The 22,183-nt window shown below is 43.4% G+C and overlaps 1 protein-coding gene across 1 annotated transcript; it reads left to right on the top strand.

Annotated features, from left to right (window-relative positions):
• Positions 1–9,733: 9,733 nt before the first annotated feature.
• LOC112252008 (fructose-bisphosphate aldolase A) lies at positions 9,734–21,119 on the top strand. The gene is made up of 8 exons (XM_024422879.2): positions 9,734–9,887; positions 13,364–13,482; positions 16,353–16,616; positions 16,839–16,999; positions 17,347–17,430; positions 17,936–18,110; positions 18,463–18,662; positions 20,514–21,119. The coding sequence occupies exons 2-8, from the start codon at positions 13,371–13,373 to the stop codon at positions 20,607–20,609; spliced, it is 1,092 nt and encodes a 363-aa protein (XP_024278647.1). The 5' UTR covers positions 9,734–9,887; positions 13,364–13,370; the 3' UTR covers positions 20,610–21,119.
• Positions 21,120–22,183: the final 1,064 nt, after the last annotated feature.

Below are 22,183 nucleotides of genomic sequence, written 5' to 3' on the forward strand. Positions count from 1 at the left end.
GGAGTTCCTCCAACACTTGTCCATTTACATCAGTCTGTAACCCTTCCCAGAGCGTACTATGAGCATTAAAATCAACAACATTACCTGTCTCCTATCTTGACCTTCTACATTCCCAAGGGCCATCAACTCTGTTCTCTTACATGGGTTTCAAGAGTTCCCTATTACCATACCCCCCAAAACACACCTCTACCACTACATATTCCTGTTCAACTCCCTCTCCCACACACCTATATGGGATTATGGAGGTAGCACACCCTCCTCCTCCTTCCCCCCCACCCTATCTCTACAGACTGCAACATAACCTTGTAATACAAAATGTTGAGTAAGTTTAAGCTATTTCTCCAGGAGACATATCAAATCAGGTTTGGCTGGTAACTCCTCAAGAAACTGTTTGAACTGTTTCCCGTAAACCATCAAACTTCTGGCATTTCATTGAAGGATTAACACCATAATGAAAATGAACCAATATATGATTCCTGGCTGGACTGATTCTCAATCTTATTGAGGTCATCCTGTACATTTTTCCCTGTCAGTCCTGTGATCCCAATACACTTCACTGCCTGATCCACTATGATCAGTATCTTCTTAGTCTTTGATTGTAATTTTTCTGTGTATTTGATTGCTGCTGTTCCAAATGTAACAACCTTCCTCATGTCTACTACCATTCTTTGTGTTCTCCCCCATTAAGCTCCCTATATCATGCCCAACCTGCATACTGATCTGCCCTGGAATACCTGTTCTTCTAGGTGCCCTGAAGAGATTTTTTCGCTCACTCCTCACCTGCTGCACTTCCACCTGTCTTTTCATCACTGAACAACCCCCATACGCCCCCTACAGTTACAACACTTTAACTGTACCCCTTCTCCACATTCCCCATGTGCTCCCCCACATCTTTGCACATCTACTTTTGCCTTTACACACTGCCACCACAGGCCCAAACCTTCGACAGTTATAGCAACGCAATGACTTCGGAACTTATGCTCACACATAGTAACTCATATACCCAATACTAACTTTTATGGCAGTACCAGATCATCAAAGTTTAGTAGCACTGACAAGCTATCCACCTTCTTTCCTTCTCGTGTCATCTGGAGACACTTTGCCTCAATCAGAGAGCCTCATTTCAAGTGGTCCTTCATTTATTTTATGTTAACAATTTCTGGAACTCCTGTAATAACTCCCTTCACCCACTGCAGTCCAGTTTGATCCGGCAGGCTACTATCAACCACACCTTTACATTCCTGCTTGAGTTTGAGCACCTTCTCATAGTGTTTAGCATTGATACACACCACCACCAAACTTACATCCCAAAGAATCTTAGCAGACACAACCTCTCCTACTTTACTCTACAAATACGCATTCGGATTCACCGCCGTGACTCCACATTGTTCCTTAATTTTCACCAACACCTTGAACTACACTTCTCTCAGTACAACACTGCGAACGGAACATCCCTCATCACTACTCTCCTCTGACAAGACCTGCAAAATTATATCTTGATAGATAATTGAAACTTGACTATGCTTGTGTCAGCTGTTCTTAGCTACAAACGCACCACCATAGACTTCCGCTCCTTTCCGCCTCCTAGTCCTAGTGTGCTTCCAGAGCACCTAGATTGTAACCTTGTGCTCTTCCAGAACCATTTCCCTGCTAGACTGCTAGGTTTATGGGTATTATGACTCATACTGTGGTACTCTATTACAACAAATCTTTAACAAACCAAACAAAACATACTACTTCCGTTGACTAAATACCCTTATGAAAAAAGATTGCAGTAAGTGTGCAGTATAACTGCAGTATTACTGTAGTTAGGGTGTAATATAACTAGAGTATGCTGCAGCAAATACTGCGTCCAAAATAGCACCGTTTTGTTTTACTGCAGTAACATTGCAGTGTAACTGCAGTTACAGTGCAGTGTAACTGGAGTTACAGTGCCGTATAACTGCAGTTCACTGCGTCCAAAATTCCACAGTCAACTGCAGTTAGTGCACTTTTACTGCATTTTCAAAAAGGCAATATTTTTTGTAAGGGTATAAAGAAATAACTGCTGACACTGATACAATATAAACACTACCATGCAAATATCTGAAAAAGAACATACTATCCTAAAAGAAAGGTGTTGTAGTTAAACCATGGGTGTTACTCAATGTGCATACTACCATGCTCCACACTCTCATGCTCCGAGTGCATCCTTCTCTTGAGTAAGTTCTTGTGAGGATTAGTGTGGAGAATGCATAAAACTATGGGGAATGATTTGAGCCAGAATTAAGCCTAGGCAACCGTACCACCATGTGGCTGTAGCCTACCATTGAACGTCTAACTGACATGACATGATACCAACGCCTTACTAACGTCTACGTGACGCCTGCGTGTACCAACATGTCATCATACCAACTCCTACATGTTAATGAAAGTCATAAGGTGCATAGTTTATATTTATATTCATTAAATCTCAACCATACGTGTTAGAAATGTACAGTTTTCCCATGCAAGCCGACATTCTCAAGTAGCAACCTTGAGGTATAGTGTATTTCCTGCTATCGCTAATTGCCTAGAAAAGACTATAGGTAGTCCCAGGGTAGGGACGTCCCAAGAAATCCGGATAGCAATGACCGTTCATAGAGTGAGAGACGGGCACGGTATTTGAGAGCTCGGCGGAAACACGGACATTCAGTTGTTCGTTTTTTTACTAGCGGCAGACGCAATTTTCGAGAGATAGTTTCCGTAGAGACTATGAAAAGAATTACCAGTATGTCCTTGATCCAATTGAGTAGTAAGTAGGCTATATTTATGTTGTGATATTGTTAGGAAATCTTTAGGCCTACTGTGTTGATAAGGCAATGTGATTTATTTAAAAATAATTACTTTTTGTTGATAACGAGTTGATAAGAAATGGTCAAAAACACAGGCAATATTATTTACTGTGTCGATAGGAGAGTAGGCTAGTGTACAATAATAACGTAACTTGATGTGCTAGTATTATTTATTTGATGGGTGAATTAAATTGTAAATTAAAATATACACACGTAGGATATATACATATTTTACATTGTAATACACTATCCCTACATGCCATTATTGTGTGCTGGAGCTATCGGTTTATTTTTCCACTGTCACTAGGCCTACACATTCACACTCGAACTGAATTGTAATGGGGGACGCAAAACTACTTTTCACTGAAGAAGGGAAACGAGGTACAACATACAACTTCGATCACAGACCTTAAAATCATGCCTGACAAGACCAACAAAATCATAACGGTGTCCTAATATAGTGTGGATACAGGAGTAGCCTATTCTACAATAATGTAACTGTATGTGCTTGTATTATTCATCTAATTGATCATTGGAAATGTGGATGGGTAAGCTACTTAATTTAATGATTATGGTATTGTAGAAGGTAGATACAGGAGTAGCCTATAGCCTACAATAATAAAGTAATTGAATGTGCTATAGTATAATTGATTTAATTGATGAATGAAATTGTAAATGGGGATGGGTAGGCTACTTCATTCAGAGAATACTGTATGTCTTGCTATCTCTGGAAGTATGTTAATGAAGGCTTTTCAGCTGTTGAACTATGACAAGGTCTAACTTATTTCTAAATATATCTTGATAAGAAGTGATGAGCCAGAGCAACCAATCAGTGTCACTGTAGCTGTTCTACCCACCACCCACACTGCTCTCTCTCCACAAGCAACCACATCCTCTTCTCCTGTTCAACTAATTTGCCGCCACACTGAAAAGGACTGTACATACATACCTCTGTGCCCATCTCATTGCAACAAGATCCATCCATGGCTAAAGCTGGACACCTAAAATGTGAGAAATGTAAACAAGATGCTACAGTATTGTGTATGTGTATGGATGGAGTTCCAAGAAAAGACATGAGAAGATGGCAAAGGAGATAGTGATGAGAGTGAGAGCATACAGTATGAAAATAAAGACTCCTTGGGATCTAAAATGAGTGTGGGGTGCCCTTTTGCGTCTCCTTTTTGTCCGTTTGAGGATACTACAGTCACCCCTGGTGGAGGTTCATGGAACACTACTATTTAAGTCTGAGCAGAGGTTGACGAAACCCTTCGAAGGTGGTGGTGCTATGTTGCGTGTTATCTCAAGGCAATCACGTTGTACAGTGCCTGAGAGGCGCAGTGGTCTAAAACACTGCATTGAAGTGCAAACTGTGTTGCTAGAGATGCTGGTTCAATACCTGTGCTGATCGAGAGACCCATGAGGTGATGGTAGGCTTTTGATTTCTCTCTCTCTAAAAACAGAAATAAAGAAAAGAAGAAAACAGAAACACCTCTCTCACATAGGGTCCAGCATAGCTCTTGATGATTTCTTCCTCAAAGAAATCTCGAGCCATAATACCTGAAAAAGGAGGCAACAGTGATTTACTTAAGCATTATTTTTAGCATTATTAGGCCTACTTTACAGTATTGTCGCCTACTGTACCTCTTCATTTTCCTGGGCTTTCGCGTTCAGCGTAACACAGGCATCTGATGATAGTGTTTGCGAATAGCACTGTCCATGACCAAAATCCGCAAGTCTACCAGTATTTTTGAATTGTCTCCAGTAGATTTTCTGTTCCTCCTGAAAGCCCTTAATCGGATCATTTAAATAAATAAAGATCCTGGTCATGGTGCTACAGTATGTTGTTACAGCATAATCAAAGTCAGGACAATCGGCGATCTGCTGTATACTTATGGCCTATTGTAAGCAATTTTGGTTTAATCCAGCAGAAAAGACAGAATAAATAATACAACAAATATTGTGGTTAAACTCAAATATCCTAATTGATAAAAACATTTATCAATTGTAACTTTTAACATGTGGTAGGGGACAATGTATTATTATTATTATTATTATGTATCACATCCGACCGTGATTGGGAGTCCCATAGGGCGGCACACAATTGGCCCAGCGTTTCTCTCCCTCTAAAAACATAAATAAATGTTTTGGCCTTTACAAATATTATTTGTTCTTGATTCAGATTACAATCACTTACTTTCGTTTTTTTTTTTAAAAACGAAATAATTGCAATAATCTCCAAAATATCATTGGCATTGAGGAGTACACCACATCAGCCATTGGTTTCATCAATAAGTGCATCGATGACGTCGTCCCCACAGTGACCGTACGTATGTACATACCCCAACCAGAAGCCATGGATTACAGGCAATATCTGCACTGAGCTAAAGGCAAGAGCTGCTGCTTTCAAGGAGCGGGACTCTAACCCGAAAGCTTATAAGAAATCCTGCTATGCCCTCCGACAAAACATCAAACAGGCAAAGCGTCAGTACAGGACTAAGATCGAATCATACTACACTCGCTCTGATGCTCGTTGGATGTGGCAGGGCTTGCAAACTATTACAGACTACAATGGGAAGCACAACCGAGAGCGGCCCAGTGACACGAGCCTACAAAATGAGCTAAACTTCAATGCTCGCTTCGAGGCAAAAAATACTGAAACATGCATGAGAGCACCAGCTGTTCCGGACGACTGTGTGATCACGCTCTCCGCAGCCGATGTGAGTAAGACCTTTAAACAGGTCAACAGACGTATTACCAGGACGTGTACTGCGAGCATGCGCTGACCAACTGTCAAGTGTCTTCACTGACATTTTCAACCTCTCTCTGTCCGAGTCTGTAATACAAACATGTTTTAAGCAGACCACCATAGTGCCTGTGCCCAAGAACACTAAGGTAACCTGCCTAAACAACTACCGACCCGTAGCACTCACGTCTGTAGCCATAAAGTGCTTTGAAAGGCTGGTCATATGGCTCACATCAACACCATTATACCAGAATCCCTAGACCCATCTCTGTTGCACTCCACACTGCCCTTTCCCACCTGGACAAAAGGAACAGCTATGTGAGAATGCTATTCATTGGCTACAGCTCAGCGTTCAACACCATATTGTGAGGAGGTCCGAGACCTAGCCGTGTGGTGCCAGGACAACAACCTCTCCCTCCACGTGATCAAGACAAATGAGATGATTGTGAACTACAAGAAAAAGAGGACCGAGCACGCCCCCATTCTCATCGATGGGGCTGTAGTGGAGCAGGTTGAGAGCTTCAAGTTCCTTGGTGTCCACATCACCGACAAACTAACATGGTCCAAGCACACCAAGACAGTTGTGAAGAGGGCGCGACAAAACCTATTCCCCCTCAGGAGACTGAAAAGATTTGGCATGGATCCTCAGATCCTCAAAAGGTTCTACAGCTGCACCCTCGAGATCATGGTTGCATCACTGCCTGGTATGGCAACTGCTCGACCTCTGACCGCAAGGCACTACAGAGGGTAGTGCGTACGGCCCAGTACATCACCGGGGCCAAGCTTCCTGCAATCCAGGACCTTTAAACCAGGCGTTGTCAGAGGAAGGCCCTAAAATGTGTCAAATATTCCAGCCACCCTAGTCATAGACTGTTCTCTCTGCTACCACACAGTAAGTGGGACCGGAGCGCCAAGTCTAGGTGCAAGTGGCTTCTTTAGAGCTTCGACCCCCAAGCCATCGAATCAAATGGCTACCCAGACTATTTGCATTGCCCCCCACCCCTCTTTTACGCCGCTGCTACTCTCTGTTATCTATGCAGAGTCACTTTAATAACTCCACATACACATATGTACATATTACCTTGACTAACTGGTGCCCCGCACATTGACTCTGTATCCGGTACCCCCTGTATATAGTCTCGTCATTTGTTTTACTGCTGTTCTTTAACTACTTGTTACTTTTATTTCTTATTCATATTTTTTAAACTGCATTGTTGGTTAGGGGCTTGTAAGAAAGCATTTCACTGTAAGGTTCGGCGCATCTGACTAATTTGATTTGATTTGCCATATTGCTTATCCGGATGTTGTTTTCCAATATTTACCAACTCTTTGCATTTAATTGTGCAAAAAAACATGTACCGGTAGTTACTATTAACTAAATATGTTATAAGTACTTTGGTAGCATTAAATTAACTTTTAGCTGTTACATGTAATTAAGATATTTCTCCCAAACGGGTTAAAATCCCTTGTTACTATGCAGCATTTAGGTCAACTTCAAATAATATGAGGCAACTACATTTAATAGATATGAGATTAAGTTCCTGCTGTTACAAAGTCATCCTGATGTGGAACAGGAAAACTTTCATACGCCGCTTGGAATAAAATGTACTGTTGTTTAATAAGGCTTATGGTGTTATCCTATAGACCTAGCAGATATTTGACAAACCACATGACCTTCGATTGGAACAGTAGAATGTACTAGTAGAACACAGAATGTACAATGAGGAACAGCGATACTTCAAGGATTCCCATGCTCCCATTAAGTCTGCTATATTCTGGCCTCTGGTGTTTGACACACTCCACCTTTCGTCCTCTGTGGAAACAGGAAATACTATTTTCATAGCACTTCGATTCCGAAGTGACTTTTTAGTATCAGGTTAGGAGAATTTACACAACAGGGTTAGAAGAATTAACGTAGGAGACTGAGGATAAGGTACGGTGAAGAGTTAGGGTTAGCGGAAATGCTCTCCTAACCTGCTACAAAAATAACTTAATCGAAATGCCTTGAAAAGAATGTGTCCCCTTGTGGAACCAGAATCAGTCCATCTGTGGTCCCCTGGGTTGCACAGAGAGCCAGGGTGTATTATGTAAGATGGTGGTCTGACTGTGCCAAAGGTCACATCACACACAGACTGAATTCAATATTACCAATGTTATATTACCAAAGTTTCTGAACATTTAAGGAAACATTGTTCCAATGTGTAATGATGGTGCTGAATGTGATCCCTTCGCTGTGTTCCAAGTCGTTGCACCAATGGAGGCTAATACGGAATCCAAACCGGCTGCGCGCGTGCACCATCGTGTGCTATCGTGTGTAACAGTATAACTTCCTCGGCCCGACCCAGGCTCGAACCAGGGACCCTCTGCACACATCAACAACTGACACCCACGAAGCATCGTTACCCATCGTTCCACAAAAGGGGAACAACGACTTCAAAGCCTCAGAGCGAGTGACGTCACCGATTGAAACGCTATTAGCGCGCACCACCGCTAACCATTTCACATCGGTTACACTCACCCCCCTTTTGACCTCCTCCTTTTCCGCAGCAACCAGTGATCCGGGTCAACAGCATCAATGTAACAGTATAGCTTCCGTCCCTCTCCTCGCCCCTACCTGGGCTCGAACCAGGGACCCTCTGCACACATCGACAACTGACACCCACGAAGCATTGTTAGCCATCGCGCCACAAAAGCCACGGAAGCCCTCAGAGCGAGTGATGTCACCGATTGAAACGCTATTAGCGCGCACCACCGCTAACTAGCTAGCCATTTCACATCGGTTACACGTGCATATATTTATTTTGTCCCCCTACACCAAACGCGATCACGACACACAGGTTAAAATATCAAAACAAACTCTGAACCAATGACGTTAATTTGGGGACAGGTCAAAAAGCATTAAACGTGTATGGCAATTTAGCTAGTTAGCTTGCTGTTGCTAGCTAATTTGTTCTGGGATGTAAACATCGAGTTGTTATTTTACCTGAAATGCATAAGGTCCTCAACTCCGACAACTAATCCACACATAAAACGGCCAACTGAATCGTTTCTAGTCATCTTTCCTCCTTCCAGGCCTTTTCATCTTTGAACTTATATGGTGATTGGCATCTACACTTTTATAGTATTACCACGACGACCGGCAAAACAATTAATCTTTTAATCACCCACGTGGGTATAACCAATGAGGAGATGACACATGGGTACCTGCTTCTATAAACCAATGAGGAGATGGGAGAGGCAGGACTTGCAGCGTGATCTGTGTCAGAAATAGGAATGACTTCTATTTTAGCCCTTGGCAACGCAGACGCTCGTTGGCGGGCGCGAGCAGTGTGGGTGCAATAATTGAATAACATGGATTTCTACATTTATTTTGCGACACTCGCGCACGTCTGGTCTGGTCAGCATGTTAGGCTGACATCAACATGGCCAAACCAAACCAGCACATCATATTCCACACCAGTAACATGGAGGGAGGGATGGTGACATGGGTGAAGGGAGCGAAGGAGAGCAGAGTTAGAAACGAAATTCGAAAGAGGGAGACCATGGAGTAATGAATGGTGAAGATGATGATGCAACATTGTGCATTCAGAGAGTTTAGAACAGGCTACAGTAAATCTATAATAGGACACATTTTGAATAGCTTTGCTGCCAGTAATCTTCTGTACATCTTGTCATCATCATATTGTATTTATTGTATATAGTGGTTCTAGTAATTCAATTTAATTGATTATTATGACCAAGGTTTATTCTTATGCCATGTAAACTATCATCGTCATGAACAGTCTCACGCCAAATCTGCAGCAACAGTTGATGTTGATAAAGTCTCTGAGGTTTCAATTGAATAGGTTTATTCATTCATAGCAGGTCTAGATTGAGGATGATTCCGCATCTATGGTGCAGTCGTGACTCACTGCGGCACCACTGCAATGCCTTTCTGCTGTATATAAGGGGCACGTATAGAGCATGCATTATGCACGTGAGATCCGTCACGTACATTATCACAAACCCTTCCACCCGGTTATTCCCAAAACACGCCTTCTTTCTTTTCCGGTACTCAAAATTATGTGAGCCAACCACTGTCCCAGAAAAAAAGCGTTTTCTCCGGACTATGGATAGAATGATATGTCAATCTTTCATAGTGCATTTTGATTGGACAGTCTCTGTACGTGGTCTGAGGCAAGGCTCTCTTTTCGTCACTGGCCTTCCCCTGTCACTAGACGTTTAACAATACTAGACATCCTCCTTCATTGCCTGATATTGCAACAGAACGCATCGCTTCCTCCTCATACCCGTACAGCTTTTGCTCTATTATCTATCGCGCAGATAAACTGGTAAGTTTTTTTCCATCAACTAATCCTTAGTTATGATAGATGATGTCATTTTCAGCAGACATTACTGTATTATTGTATTTATAAGCCTCAAGCTGAATATGTAATACATACGTACTTACGTATGTATGTATAAATATGATGTATGAATGATGTCGTATTTTATGTCTGTAGTTGTTTAAGTATTACAATAACGTGTGACTTCCTATCGGCAACTCCCAATGTATTACAAGGTCATACGGATGCAATGGCAAGGACAGACGCGGAAGTAACGCTTCCTACGAATTCACAGGGGATGTAATAACGCGCATATTATGTAAACTGTTCATAGCGCGCAAATAAATCCAGAAATATCACACAAGCGCTCGCCAAAAGACGATCAGAACATCGTGTACACGCCTACATCAACGGATGCCAAAAGCGAATCGCTCACGTACGCACGGCATGTGAAAAATCTATAGAGCGCAACGCACTGGCTATAAGGGAAGATTTGGATGTATAATGAGATTTCAAACGAGTGTCATGTCGGTTTTCACGGTTGAAATGCTCACCAGCATATTTGAGAGGCTTTTGTTTGAGAAATCATACGCTCTCCTCCGATGGCGCACATAGGCAGACCAAGGTTATATCGGAGTCTCATCGTGATAACTAGCCTGGACAGCTGCTAGTGGGTTATATCTACTCTATCGTCTGGGGTAGGTAATACTCTCGTGTCCCTCGGCGACAAGTTCGTAGTAGGCCTATTTCACCTTTTTTTCGCCTTCTCGCCATTAAATTTAGTTAAGAACGAAATTGAAGCCTTTTCAGCCATGTACTAACCGGTCGCAGGGGTGTGTATCACCGGAAGTGGCTTTATACAGGGGGTGGCCACGGCTACTTCAGGGGGTCCATAGACCATGACAGAAAACGTGTGTGTAACCCTAACCTGGCATCCAAGGAGCATGAATGAATCCTATGATTGCTGATTAGAGGTAGAAGTGATAATTCACTTGACCCGGAGTTCTTCAATGTGGCAGATAGTGTGGTCCAAAAAGGTTACTTCACTAGAATTCTTTAACTTACTATGAATAGTCAGTCGGTGTCTCTACCTTGGCAGCTCAATTTATTTCTCTGTCTCACACACACGCACACACACTATACTCACATACTGGAGAGACTTGGGTCACTCTGTTTTCATGAATATACAATCTGGGTCTGAACATCCAAAATATTTTCAGAAAATAAAGCTCAAGCACCAAAGAGATAAGATAGCATTTGTGTGTTACATACATTGCAGTTTATTTACAAAACATTTAATTGACAAAAAAAACACTGCAATTTGACGTACCAGGTATCAAGCAGAAATGGACTTGAAAAATACAAATAATTTGGGTGCAGGTTTTAATCATGACCAGAGGGACCGCCTAAGTACCAAATTATCCTAGGTAGATTTAAAACAGCATAATACTGCAGTTCTGGTGAGAACTGGCAAAATGTTTCACAAACTCATCCATTTTGAGGGAGCGTACTCACCTTGACTCAACACTGAGGATTCCGAGGTGACTTAACCCGTCACCAACCATCGTTGTCCTAAGGTGGGTTTTAATCAGTTTTAAAGCTGAGAAACTTCTCTCGCAAGAAGCACTACTGACTGGTGTAACAACACACATCTTACAAAGTCTAAATAGCTCATGGAAGACCTGTATCAAGTAGAGGTCGACCTCTACTTGATACATCTAATACATTAACATAACACCAGAACCATTAGTGTATAATCAAAATAAAAATGCCACAGCCATCAAAATAAGAACACACATCAATCAACATTTTAAAGTGAGGCTTAATCTGACAAAATCATCTATTACAAGCTGAAGCTTAACTTAAATTCTGAACTGGGCATTTGACTGACTGCCTGGTAGATGCTCTGACCTGGTGGTGGTAGACTGGATCCTTGTGAAGTCTGACCACACTGATTCTGGCTAGCCTCAGGTAGGGAGGTGCTCTGGGGTCCGGTGGTGGTAGACTGGGTCCTTGTGATGTCTGACCACACAGACTCTGACTAGCCTCAGGTAGGGAGCTGCTCTGGAGTCCGGTGGTGATGCAAGGCCTGGGGTCTGTTTGCACCTGATCTGCCCATTTGTGCTTCTTTGAAAATAAGTCTGATATCTCTCCCTTTCTTCCCATGTTTAATTGACCCAATGCAAAAATAAGACGGTCTACAGCATCCAATTACCCACATTTTAGTCCAATCTCAATCTTAATTACAAATCCCCATTATCATAACTGTACCTTACAAATCAACTACCAGCATAAGTTACCAGTCAGATCAGGGCTAGCCCTGCTCTGCAGTAAGTAACTTAGCTAGCTATCATTTCGTATACCTTTACGATAGCAATCAGGCTATCTGCAAATGGTGGTGATCTTTTAAGTAACGTTAACCGATTTATAATAACAATTGTTCATTTTGAGTTCAAGTACGAAAATCTGAGATAATGGATTTCAAATTTGCTGAATGTTAACTTGCTGAACACTGACAGATGTAGCCTACTAGTTATCCCACATGAGCTAAACATTCATATACTGTAACTTACGACACTGCACTGTATATGCGTGTATTACTAGCACAGATGTAAACATAATGTTTGGCTAAATTGGGAACCGATCTCTCTTATCTGATTAACTGTCTGTTAATGGAGCCAAAGGTCTAACATTAACTTACACAGCGACTCAACGTTCGTAAAGGTTGTTCAGGAAACCTAAACCTGATGCTAAACCTTAAAACTTACTTCAAATATGATGCTTTCGCCAATCGCGAAAAAATCTTGTGGAGCTGTGGATATATTCTCTCTTCTTCTGTATGTTCTTCTTATTCTTATTCTTCTGTATCTCGCAACCAACGTTAATATTCACTCTTCCTCGTCCTCGATTTGAAAAAGTCAAAATAAATGCTTCTTTCAACAAGAGGTGAAATGAGATGTCAATCAGCATCAAACTGCCAGTAGCGAATTCAATTTTGGGGTGGCACCCGGGGTGGCCAATCAGATGTCAGGGGTGTCCAGTGCCACCCCGGACACCCCTCTGGCTCCGCATGTGATTACCGGCTATGCACGTCAAGCTCAGAAGATAGTGGAGATCTATAAAGCGCACTAGTGGCTGCCATGCTACATGATAACCGCTTGGAATAGACACTAAGCTAGCGAGGGTTGTCAAGAATGTCAGTATGGTTATGATTACCAATGTTAATCTATTATTTAACATAATACACATAGGTAATTTAGTAGCATAGGCCCAGGCCTATACCTTATGATGCTGCTATGACAGTTGATTGAGTCAGTGGCAATAAACCGTCCATGCTACAAACACTGCATCTATAATCCTTTCAACAGAATGATTTATAACAATGATTTCTCTCCCTCCATGTCTCCCTCATTCATCCCCCTCTCTCCTTCACTTCCCCCTCAATCCCAACTCCCCTCTCGCTTTTGCACTCTCTCTCTCAGTAACACAATGCCTCACTCATTCCCATTCCTCTCTACGGAGCAGAAGAAGGAGCTCAGTGATATTGCTCAGAAGATCGTCGCTCCCGGCAAAGGAATCCTTGCTGCCGATGAGTCCACAGGTAGAGGACTGCCGATGAGTTCACACACACGGATCAGATCACCCTCTAAACACACTCATACATGGCATATCAAAGATATGGCGTGTAGAATGGCGCCGGAGGGGATGACTGACGTTTTAACCCTAACCCTCCTAACCAACTGTGCTATTTTGTTAGTTTTTCCCCGTTGTTTGTAACTTATTTTGTACATAATGTTGCTGCTACCGTCTCTTAGGACCGAAAATAACTTCTGGACATCAGAACAGCGATTACTCAACTCAAACTGGAAGAGCCCAACGCGAAGGATATACTGCTGTCTTGGGAATGGGCCCAAATTTGCGTGAAGAAAAGATGGACGAAAAGGGAGTGCAGGTCGGGCTGCCATCTGAGAATTCGTAGGCGAGTGAGTAAACTCACACTGCCATCCGTTCTATTGGCCAACGTGCAATCATTGGAAAATAAAATGGATGACCTACGATCAAGATTATACTACCAACGACACATTACAACTGTAATATCTTATGTTTCACCGAGTCGTGGCGACGACACGGATAATATAGATCTTGCGGGATTTTCCATGCACCGGCAGGACAGAGAAGCTATGTCTGGTAAGACGAGGGGCGGGGGTGTGTGTCTATTTGTCAATAACAGCTGGTGCGCGATGTCTAATATTAAAGAAGTCCCAAAGTATTGTTTGCCTGAGGTAGAGTACCTTATGATAAGCTGTAGACCACACTATCTACCAAGAGGGTTCTCATCTACATTATTCGCAGCCGTCTATTTACCACCACAAACCGATACAGGCACTAAGACCGCAATCAACCAGCTGTATAAGGCCATAAGCAAACAAGAAAATGCTCGTCCAGAAGCGGCACTCCTAGTGGCCGGGGACTTTAATGCAGGCAAACTTAAATCCATTTTACCTCATTTCTACCAGCATGTCACATGTACAACCCAGAAGAAATAAAACTATAGACCACCTTTACTCCACACACAGAGATGCATACAAAGCTCTCCCCCGCCCTCCATTTGGAAAATCTGACCATAATTATATCCTCCTGATTCCTGCTTATAATTAAAAACTAAAGCAGGAAGTACCAGTGACTCGCTCAATATGGAAGAGGTCAGATGACGCGGATGCTACGCTACATGACTGTTTTGCTAGCACAGACTGGAATATGTTCCGGGATTCATCAAATGGCATTGAGGAGTATACCACCTCGGTCATCGGCTTCATCAATAAGTGCTGCCGCTTTCAAGGAGCGGGACACTAATCCGGATGCTTATAAGAAATCCGCTATGCCCTCAGACGAACCATCAAACAAGCAAAGCATCTACAGGATTAAGATTGAATCCTACTACACCGGCTCTGACGCTCGTCGGATGTGGAAGGGCTTGAAAACTATTATGGACTACAAAGAGAAACCCAGCCGCGAGCAGTCCATTGACGCGAGCCTACCAGATGAGCTAAATGTTGTTTTATGCTCGCTAAGAGGCAAACAACACTGATGCATGCATGAGAGCATCAGCTGTTATGGACGACTGTGTGATACCGCTCTCGGTAGCTGTTGTGAGCAAGACCTTTAAACAGGTCAACATTCATAAAGCCGCGGGGCCAGGCGGATTACCAGGACGTGGACTCAAAGAATGCACAGACCAACTGGCAAGTGTCTTCACTGACATTTTCAACCTCTCCCTGACCAAATCTGTAATACCTACATGTTTCAAGCAGACCATCATAGTCCCTGTGCCCAAGGAAGCGAAGGTAACCTGCCTAAATTATTACCGCCCCGTAGCACACACATCAGTAGCCATGAAGTGTTTTGAAAGTCTGGTCATGGCGTACATCAACAGCATCCTCCCGGATACCTTAGACCCACTCCAATTCGCATACCGCCCCAACAGATCCACAGATTACATAATCTCAGCACCCTGGGACTAAACACCTCCCTCTGCAACTGGATCCTGGACTTCCTGACGGGCCGCCCACAGGTGGTAAGGGTAGGCAACAACACGTCTGCTACGCTGATCCTCAACACTGGGGGCCCTCAGGGGTGTGTGCTTAGTCCCCTCCAGTATTCCCTGTTCACCCACGACTGTGTGGCAGAACACGACTCCAACACCATCATTAAGTTTGTTGACAACACAACAGGTCACCAACAATGATGAGACAGCCTATAGGGAGGAGGTCAGAGACCTGGCAGTGTGGTGCCAGGACAACAACCTCTCCCTCAATGTGAGGAAGACAAAAGAGCTGATCGTGAACAACATGAAAAGGCGGGTCGAACAGGAATTGCCCGTAGAGCTCCGAGACAGGACTGTGTCGCGGCACAGATCTGGGGAAGGGTGGAGATGGGAGAACCTTCCAGAAGGACAACCATCTCTGCAGCACTCCACCAATCAGGCCTTTATGATAGAGTGGCCAGACGGAAGCCACTCCTCAATATAAGGCACATAACAGCCCGCTTAGATTTTGCCAAAATGCACCTAAAGGATTCTCAAACTATGAGATACAAGATTCTCTGGTCTATTGAAACCAAGATTGCATGCCTTTCCAAATATTGTCCAATCAATTGAATTTACCACCGGTGGACTCCAATCAAGTTGTAGAAACATCTCAAGGATGAGCAATGAAAACTGGATGCACCTGAGCTCAATTTCGAGTCTCATAGCAAAGGGTCTATTTATGTAAATAAGGTACTTCTAAAAACCTGATTTGCTTTGTCATTGTGGAATATTGTGTGTAGTTTGATGATGATTTTAAAAAATATATATATTTTAGAAGAAGGCTGTAACGTAACAAAATAAAAAAAAAAGGGAAGGGGTCTGAATATATAAATATTTTACATTTATATATATTAATATTTAACCCCATTCCAACCCACCTGTAGGCAGCGTGGCCAAGCGCTTCCAAAGCATCAACGCTGAGAACACCGAGGAGAACCGCCGTCTTTACCGCCAGCTCCTCTTCACGGCCGACCGCGTAGAGCCATGCATCGGCGGAGTCATCTTCTTCCATGAGACCCTGTACCAGAAGACAGACGACGGCAAGCTGTTCCCTCAGCTCATCAAGGAGAGAGACATGGTGGTGGGCATCAAGGTGGACAAAGGTGTCGTCCCCCTGGCCGGGACCAACGGAGAGACCACCACTCAGGGTGAGAGACAACAGTGGGCCGGGGCTAAGTAACCTTTGACCTCTAGTATTGAGCTCAACTTTGCTACGTATGCAGATTTTATTCAGGGGATGGTTTGAAGAGTGAAACTGGAACAAAGTGTCGAGTCATGTTTATTTCATAATGTTACACATATCCATCCCCTCTCTCTCTGCCTGTCTGTCTCTCGCTCTCTCTGTATGTCTCTCTGTCTCTCTCCCTCAGGTCTGGATGGGCTGTACGAGCGGTGTGCCCAGTACAAAAAGGACGGAGCTGACTTTGCTAAGTGGCGTTGTGTGCTGAAGATCACTGACACCACCCCCTCAGAGCTAGCCATCAAGGAGAATGCCAACGTGCTGGCCCGCTACGCCAGTATCTGCCAGATGGTGAGACAAACACACACACACATAAAGAGCAAGAAACATACATTGAACATGTGGGAACATATTGGCACACATAAAATTAGTTTGCACACACTTGGCCATTCCCCACTCAATCTCCACAATTGTATTATTTCTATTTTAAATGTTTCACATCTCTGCTTCAAAAAACAATATCACCACTATAATGACTTATCAAGGAGTTGTAGTTATTTTAGCCATATTAGCTTGAGTGCCTAGTAGCCAAATCCGGTGCCATTGATATGCCGGGCACAGACACCCCGACCAATAAAGTTTTATTGTCTGTTCTGTAGTCATGACGCTGGTTGCCATGCTTCTGTGCCCTTCCCTAGCATGGCATCGTGCCCATCGTGGAGCCCGAGATCCTGCCAGACGGAGACCATGACCTGAAGCGCTGCCAGTATGTTACTGAGAAGGTGAGGGATCGCACCGACTAACAGAAAAACAATGGCTACCTTCCAATGGCTATTCTAGCATGCCACTTAAAATGCATGTCTGCTTCCTTCTAAGTGGGCTGTGTTTACAAAGGCAGACCAATTCGGATCTTTATCCCACAAATTGGTCTTTTGACCAATCACATCAGATCTATTCACATTAGATCTTGTTCAGATCTGATCTGATTGGTCAAAAGACCAATTAGTGAAAAAAATGTCAGAATTGGGCTGTCTGTGTAAATGCAACTTTAGTGTGCTAGTGTGGGTGTTGGAATAGAGCGTACTTAGTCAAGGTAGGCTAGGAACACTCATTAGATCAATCAGTCATTCAATCAATCAATTTCAACATCTCTAACTATTTCTGTCTGTCTCATCCCTATTTCTTCTATTTCCTTTCTTTGTCTCTTTCTCTCTGTCTCCTTGTCTCTCGCTCTCTGTCCCCTGTCTTTCCCTCTTTCTCTTTCTCTCTCCCCCTCCTCCCCCCCAGGTTCTGGCTGCAGTGTATAAGGCTTTGTCTGACCACCATGTATACCTGGAGGGCACCCTGCTGAAGCCCAACATGGTCACCCCAGGACACTCCTGCTCCCAAAAGTACAGCAACCAGGAGATAGCCATGGCAACTGTCACCGCTCTGCGCCGCACCGTGCCCCCGGCTGTGCCTGGTGAGAAGGAGAAATGTATAGAAATATGGACACACACATGCATGCACGCATGTGTAGCACACTTACTCCTCAGCTAGCTTTTGAGGGATGCAACCCATAGAGATGCTTGAGGGAGGACGCTCACGTGTGTTTGTGTAGCAGAGGCCCTGGTTTCGAGCCAGGTATGTGTCCCGAATCGGAAGGAAGTGGTACTCACTAAGCAAGCAGCATGACGTCCTTTACACACGCACTCACTCAATCCACTTTCCACACACATGCACACACACACAACCCTCCTCCCCCACACACATCCACTCCCCCTCTCTTATCTTACCCTTCCTCTCCCTGTCTCCCTGCATCCATCCTTCCCCAGGCATCACCTTCCTGTCTGGCGGCCAGTCTGAGGAGGAGGCCTCCATCAACCTGAATGCCATGAACCAGTGTCCCCTTCACCGGCCCTGGGCCATCACCTTCTCCTATGGCCGCGCCCTGCAGGCCTCCGCCCTCAAGGCCTGGGGAGGCAAGCCAGAGAACGGCAAGGCCTGCCAGGAGGAGTTCATCAAGAGAGCCCTGGTATGACCCACACAGAGAGAAGAACATGAGGGAGGGAGGGAGATACGATGGGTGGCATTGAGACCTGGGTTCAAATAGTAGTATTTGTTTTCTTTCAAATACTTTGATTGAGCGTTTCATTGAGCCTGCCTGCCGTGAGTGCCCGGGGTTTGTACTTTCGGAATTATTACATTTGTTCCATTGCACCAGGCTATCAAAGTGTTCCTAGATTCACTTTTAACCATGATAACTCCCAATCTATCAAGTGACCCTAATGCAGCACAGCTGTTAACATTCTGAGTCAGGTGAAGGCATTTATATAGTAAGCCTAATGATACCTTGTGCATAGTTCAACAGTAGCAGTGAATACAAACTGAAATACATGGGCATTACGTCACAAGCTTCTTATAATTATTGCGACCCTATGTGATAACAAACTACAGCAGGACTATTCAACTAGCATCCGGTTTATACTTTTATAATGAGCCTTTGATCAATTATTTTAATGTTTTTTAAGGAGTGGGGCATTCCCACTCCTTGTGTATTTTTCTTTATTGGGGTTAGAGACAGTGAGAGAAAGACAGGAAAGATTGTAAAGAGGTTTGTGCCACAAAGGCGTGGGCCGGATTTGGATCCATGCCAACACAGTAAATATGTGTCCCTAACCGCTAGACCACCTCAGGCCACCCCTTTGATAAATTCTGAACATTAATTTAAAACATCCAAAAGAATATATGAAGTTTAGTGCCAAAATGAGCCCTCTGTCGATATTCTCCAGTAGGAGAATCTGTTTTCCTGTAGTCCCACCCAGTAAGTGCTGTCAATTAATATCCCCCAACATATAGCCAATCAGAGCTGGCAGTGCCACCGCACGAACATCGCTTGTTTCGTAGTCATCATGATCTACTTTTACATAATGATGTTAGGTGGCTAAGCAAGGGTAATGCTCTCAAGAGAGTATGTGAGCTTAGGTAGGAGATTGTTTCTTTTTTCCGCGATTGCCGCCACAAGAAAGCCAACACAAATCTAGCAAAAATTCTTGATAGGCGGTTCGTAGCAAAGGTTTGTTTTTTGAGTGATCTGCAATCACTTGATTGGACTTAATTTGGTACTACAAGGGAGGGATAAAACAGTTAATGACATGATTGAAAAATTACTGCTTTTCAAAATAAATGGTTATTTTCTCCTCTATTTGAGCCCAAACTAAATGCTCCATTTCCCTACACTCAGTGTTCAAATTGAGCAGAATGTCATCTGTCGGGTAGCAAGAGCATGCAGCTCAAACAACTGGTTGTCCCATGAAGCAGCTTACAGGAGAACAACAGCGGTAGAGTAGTTCAATTTAAACTCGTTTGTCATCATTCATAAAAAGAATGCATCACTGATTCGTATTTCCTGCGACTTTCTGAAGAAGTAACGCCTTTTTTGTAACGCCTGCTTGTGTTTGTGTAGCCAGTTAGAATGCCAAAATAGTTATTTTTAAGGCTTTTCCCAAAAACCTTCCCAATTAAATGTTGACTCCAAAGTAGGCCTACCTGACAGAATGATATCATGATGGTTTGTAGCCTATAAATCTGGTGGTCATTTGTTTTTGCAAACTCTGGACTACAGTCTGGACAGCCCTGGACTACAGTCTTTAGGATAAGGTGACAGGTCCTAGACAGTACTACATACACCATATAATCCTAATAAAGTAATGCCATGTGGTGTGTACCGAATGTTCCTATAACACTGAGATAGCAAGAGCAAGTGGAGCTAAGGCTCCATGTGTGGGGAGACAGAGGGTCTGTACTAATCGTTGCCTTTTATCCCTTTCGCTTTCTCTCTCACACCATCTCTTTCTCCATCTTACTTTCTTCTCTCTCTCTACAGAACAACAGCAAGGCCTGTCAGGGCAAGTATGTTTCCTCCGGAGACAAGGGCGCCGCCGGCGGAGAATCCCTCTATGTGGCCAACCACGCCTATTAAGTATGGACCCACCCCTTTCAATATCAAGCCAGACCCACACTATCCACTCAGCTGATACAGTTCTGTCCTGACCCCGCCCCCTTCGTGGGCCTATTCCTGTTACTCTTTTCTTCCCAAAACTCTTCCACTTTTTTTTTTTTTTGCTTTGGGATTGTGATGTCACTGTTATGTCATTGTGTAGTTCAGGAAAGTTTGTGTTTTGTCACTTTTTTTTTTATTTTAGCACTCAAAATCTCCCAGGAGAAGAATCTGTGATCCTCTGCCGATAGTCATTCCCCATTCACTGCTGAGCTTGAGAGTTCCAGCTCTTTGTTCCCCCCCCACTGCTTACATGCTCCTCCTCCCCAGACTGCCCCTCCTGATTCAGTGTTGTCACCTTGATGATTCCTAAGTACATGTGCCTTCTTCTCTCGACTGAAAAAAACACTAGAGGAAGACCTTTTAGATTAGATTATTAATGTTTGATATTCTACACACTGGAAATAGAAATAAAAAATCATATTCGCTAAATGCACTTTTGTGATATCCTGTTCGGGCAGACAGCCTGCTCTAAAGAGACTGCTAGGTGGGGGTGTAACTACTATTATATGTGACAGCAGGGTCAGAAAATGCTTGTGGATTCACAGCATGACATGCTGAAGCCATAAAAACATGAAAAAGAACGATTCACATTCGTCTAAGGAATACAGTAATATTGTAGATGCCAACTGACCGGCAATGAATGCCACATTTGAACAGTCACAAAATATCAGCCTCACACTGACTGCAGTTAAAACAACAGACTCACACACAGGTTGATTCTTTCAGAGTTGACTCAATAATTATTGCAGTATGAATAGTCACAGTCAAGAAGTCACACTCACAATCAGTACCAATATGCTGCCTTTAAAAGGACATTGATGCATGATTTAAAGGGATAGTTCACCTAAATTCCAAATTACATATTGGTTTCCTTACCGTGTAATCAGTATGAACATGGTATGACAGCGATCATGTGTTGGTTTTTGTTAACCTGGCACTGTAAATCCAAGTCAATAGTCCCGATATCATGACTCAGTAACCTCTTTGAGCCACACAAGGTAAACAAAAACAAAGCATGGCTTGCTGCCATACCTTGTCCATACACTGCGTACAGGGTAAGGAAACCATTGTCAATTTGTAATGTCAATTTGTATTTGTGAATTTCGGTGAACTATTCCTTTAAACAAAAGTTAGAGATTTTGGTTCAGCTGAGATAAAGAAGAATATAAAAGAGGAATGGACTACTGTCCTATTATAAACATTCAGGTTGACCTAGGCCTCAGCAGAAGCCTGGTGTCAGAGTTAACAATCTCCTGGATGAAAACCATGTAGTGGGCCACCTGGGTGTAGACTGCAGGGAAGACTTCTCTACCGCAGCTTTTCCCAAAACTCGTGATTCCCACCTGGACAAACTGACCAGCAGAGAGACATACAAAAAGCCCACCAGAGTCCCCCTGAAAAGTGGACAAGATAAACCACAAGTAAGACTGTGTTTTCCTTAAAGTGATGCAGTACCTGACAGGTATCCTTTCCACCCTCCCAGAACCCAGCAT

Source organism: Oncorhynchus tshawytscha, linkage group LG01 (genome assembly GCF_018296145.1).
Source record: "Oncorhynchus tshawytscha isolate Ot180627B linkage group LG01, Otsh_v2.0, whole genome shotgun sequence".
Classification (NCBI taxonomy): Eukaryota; Metazoa; Chordata; class Actinopteri; order Salmoniformes; family Salmonidae; genus Oncorhynchus; species Oncorhynchus tshawytscha.

Bases quoted from the DNA above. Each gene is read 5' to 3' on its own strand.
- LOC112252008 (XM_024422879.2), top strand. From the start codon at position 13,371: ATGCCTCACTCATTCCCATTCCTCTCTACGGAGCAGAAGAAGGAGCTC. The intron at 18,111-18,462 runs GTGAGAAGGAGA...ATCCTTCCCCAG, and splicing joins CGTGCCCCCGGCTGTGCCTG to GCATCACCTTCCTGTCTGGC. The intron at 18,663-20,513 runs GTATGACCCACA...CTCTCTCTACAG, and splicing joins AGTTCATCAAGAGAGCCCTG to AACAACAGCAAGGCCTGTCA.